Source organism: Egretta garzetta, unplaced genomic scaffold, assembly GCF_000687185.1.
Source record: "Egretta garzetta isolate BGI_Z169 unplaced genomic scaffold, ASM68718v1 scaffold287, whole genome shotgun sequence".
Lineage (NCBI taxonomy): Eukaryota > Metazoa > Chordata > Aves > Pelecaniformes > Ardeidae > Egretta > Egretta garzetta.
In genome coordinates, this window is record NW_009260435.1 from 2,443,501 (window position 1) to 2,445,327 (window position 1,827).

Here is a 1,827-nt window from a genome sequence, read left to right on the forward strand (position 1 = left end):
CCCTTTGGCAGGCGTCTTTCACAGAGCTTTGGTTTGCTGCTTCTTACTGTCTCTTTGAAGTTCTGCACAGAACCACATCTCATTCTGACCTGCTTCGTCCTCTCTGCTGTCCCTGCTGTGAACTGGCTATGTGAACGTGTTAGGCAGGTGGTGACTAATCCCCTGCCCATTTTAGGGTGGCAGTGAAATGAGCCTTTGGCTCCTGTGAATGCCTGCCGTGGGCTGGTCTTTCAGCTGTGAAGAGGTGCAGTTATGCACATGACCACGGTAGGGAGAAGTCCTCTGAGAATCCACACAGCTTTTAAAATCTTTGTTGCTTGAGCCCTCCTCCTCTACCTAGCTTTGCAGGGTTGTCCTCAAGTCTAACTATTGGTCTGTCTTTTCTGGTTAGCTTGAAGTGAAGGTGGTCACTACTGAGAGAGCAAAGCATTTCTACAATGCCCAGGAGATTCCTGTCACCCTCTACAGCGATGAAGATGAATGGCAGGTGAGTTGTTCTTCCTTTGGAGGCTGCAAGGGGCTTCCATCCTATCCCCACTAGCCGCATGTTTTGTAATTCAAGTAGTTCTGTCATGCACCCGTGGCCAATGGGTCATGCTTCAGGAAAAAAGCAAGCTCCCTGGGAGATTCACTTAGCTGTTCAAGCACTGAACAGCAAATAGAAGTGTTCCTCTAAGTTTCTTTGCAAGAGATCATGTTTGGTTTTTTTTTTTTTTTTTAATCCTGGGCCAAGACTCACTTCTTTGTTTTGGTAATGTATGCTTTGGAATATGGTTTTCAAAGCCATGCTGTAAATGAGGAAGAAAAGAAAGGCCCCCCCCGACTGTACCAGAGGGTTCTGTATTGCCCTAGCAGACATGCAGCAGGCAGTGAGGTTAAAAGTGGTCTGTCACCACCCTGGGCTCAGCCACTGCCCGCGCTCTGAGAGGAGTATCAGGAAATGTCAAGAAAGCCACTGCAGAGTCGCGGTGAGGCTGTTTGATGCTTGTCATGAGTCATACTTGTCATGAAGGCAACAGCTTAATTCTCACTATGTATTCTGAATCTACAGACATCACTGACACTCACAAAACTACCCATGCTGCTTTAAAACTCAGCCTGGTATCTGACTGGGTCACCTTGTGCTGGTAGGGCCACGCTGGTGCAGCAGCGCAGAGGAAGGCCAGTACGTGGAGATGTCATGCACCAGTGTGATTGGTGGCTGGAAGTTAGCAAGGTTCTGCTGGTGGAAGTGGTGTTTATCTTGGAGGTGTCTGAATCTGTGCTCGTGCACATACACAGAAGAGCCATTCCAGTAAGGGACAGCTCAGCTGTCAGGGCTGTGAACATCTCTCGAGTCTGTAAAACAACTTTTTCTCCTGACTACAGTTTTGTTGACGTGCTTTGAGAGTCCCTGGGAGGTTCGTTGTAAAACAACATTGTTTTTTCTATACATTTTACTTCTACTTTGCAGTACCAATCTGAGTACAGGGTGATTACTCTTCACCAGCACTCTTGCCAAGGCACTCACATGCGAGCATCGCTTCTATGTGGAGAGAGGTGTACTAATGGAAATAGCCAGGAAGTTTTCTGGGTGGTCTAGGAGATTGGTGCTGGGTCCCAGGGTGCTACAGCTCCAGGCAAAGTTATTTTTGAGGGACCCTTGGTGGAGTGATAGAAGAGGAGCGGGTCAGGCTTTGAGGTCTGCTGGCACACTGGAAAGCAGGCATGGAGCCCTTATAACATGCCATTCTGACAAAAGGGTGGGAGATAAGCCCACTCAGCATCTCGTTGCAGGAGATCTTATTCTGAAAATAAATCTCCAATTTTCAGTGCTTCGGGGGGGGG

At 48.2% G+C, this 1,827-nt stretch overlaps 1 protein-coding gene across 11 annotated transcripts in view; it reads left to right on the plus strand.

Moving 5' to 3' along the window:
- PPCDC (phosphopantothenoylcysteine decarboxylase) overlaps window positions 1–1,827 on the plus strand; it is a 22,106-nt gene that overhangs the window by 10,997 nt on the left and 9,282 nt on the right. For 9 of the 11 annotated variants that reach the window (XR_004842653.1, XR_004842654.1, XM_035899392.1 and 6 more), the window contains one exon: window positions 392–487. The exons of 1 other annotated variant lie outside the window; for it this stretch is intronic. Coding sequence is in view for 8 of the 10 variants with exons in the window: in XM_035899392.1 (XP_035755285.1) it covers window positions 392–487 (96 nt within the window). In the remaining 2 variants the exon portion in view is untranslated. Of the gene's footprint in view, window positions 1–391; window positions 488–1,827 lie in introns of those variants that run through there. One more of the 11 variants, XM_035899397.1, reaches the window with a different exon arrangement.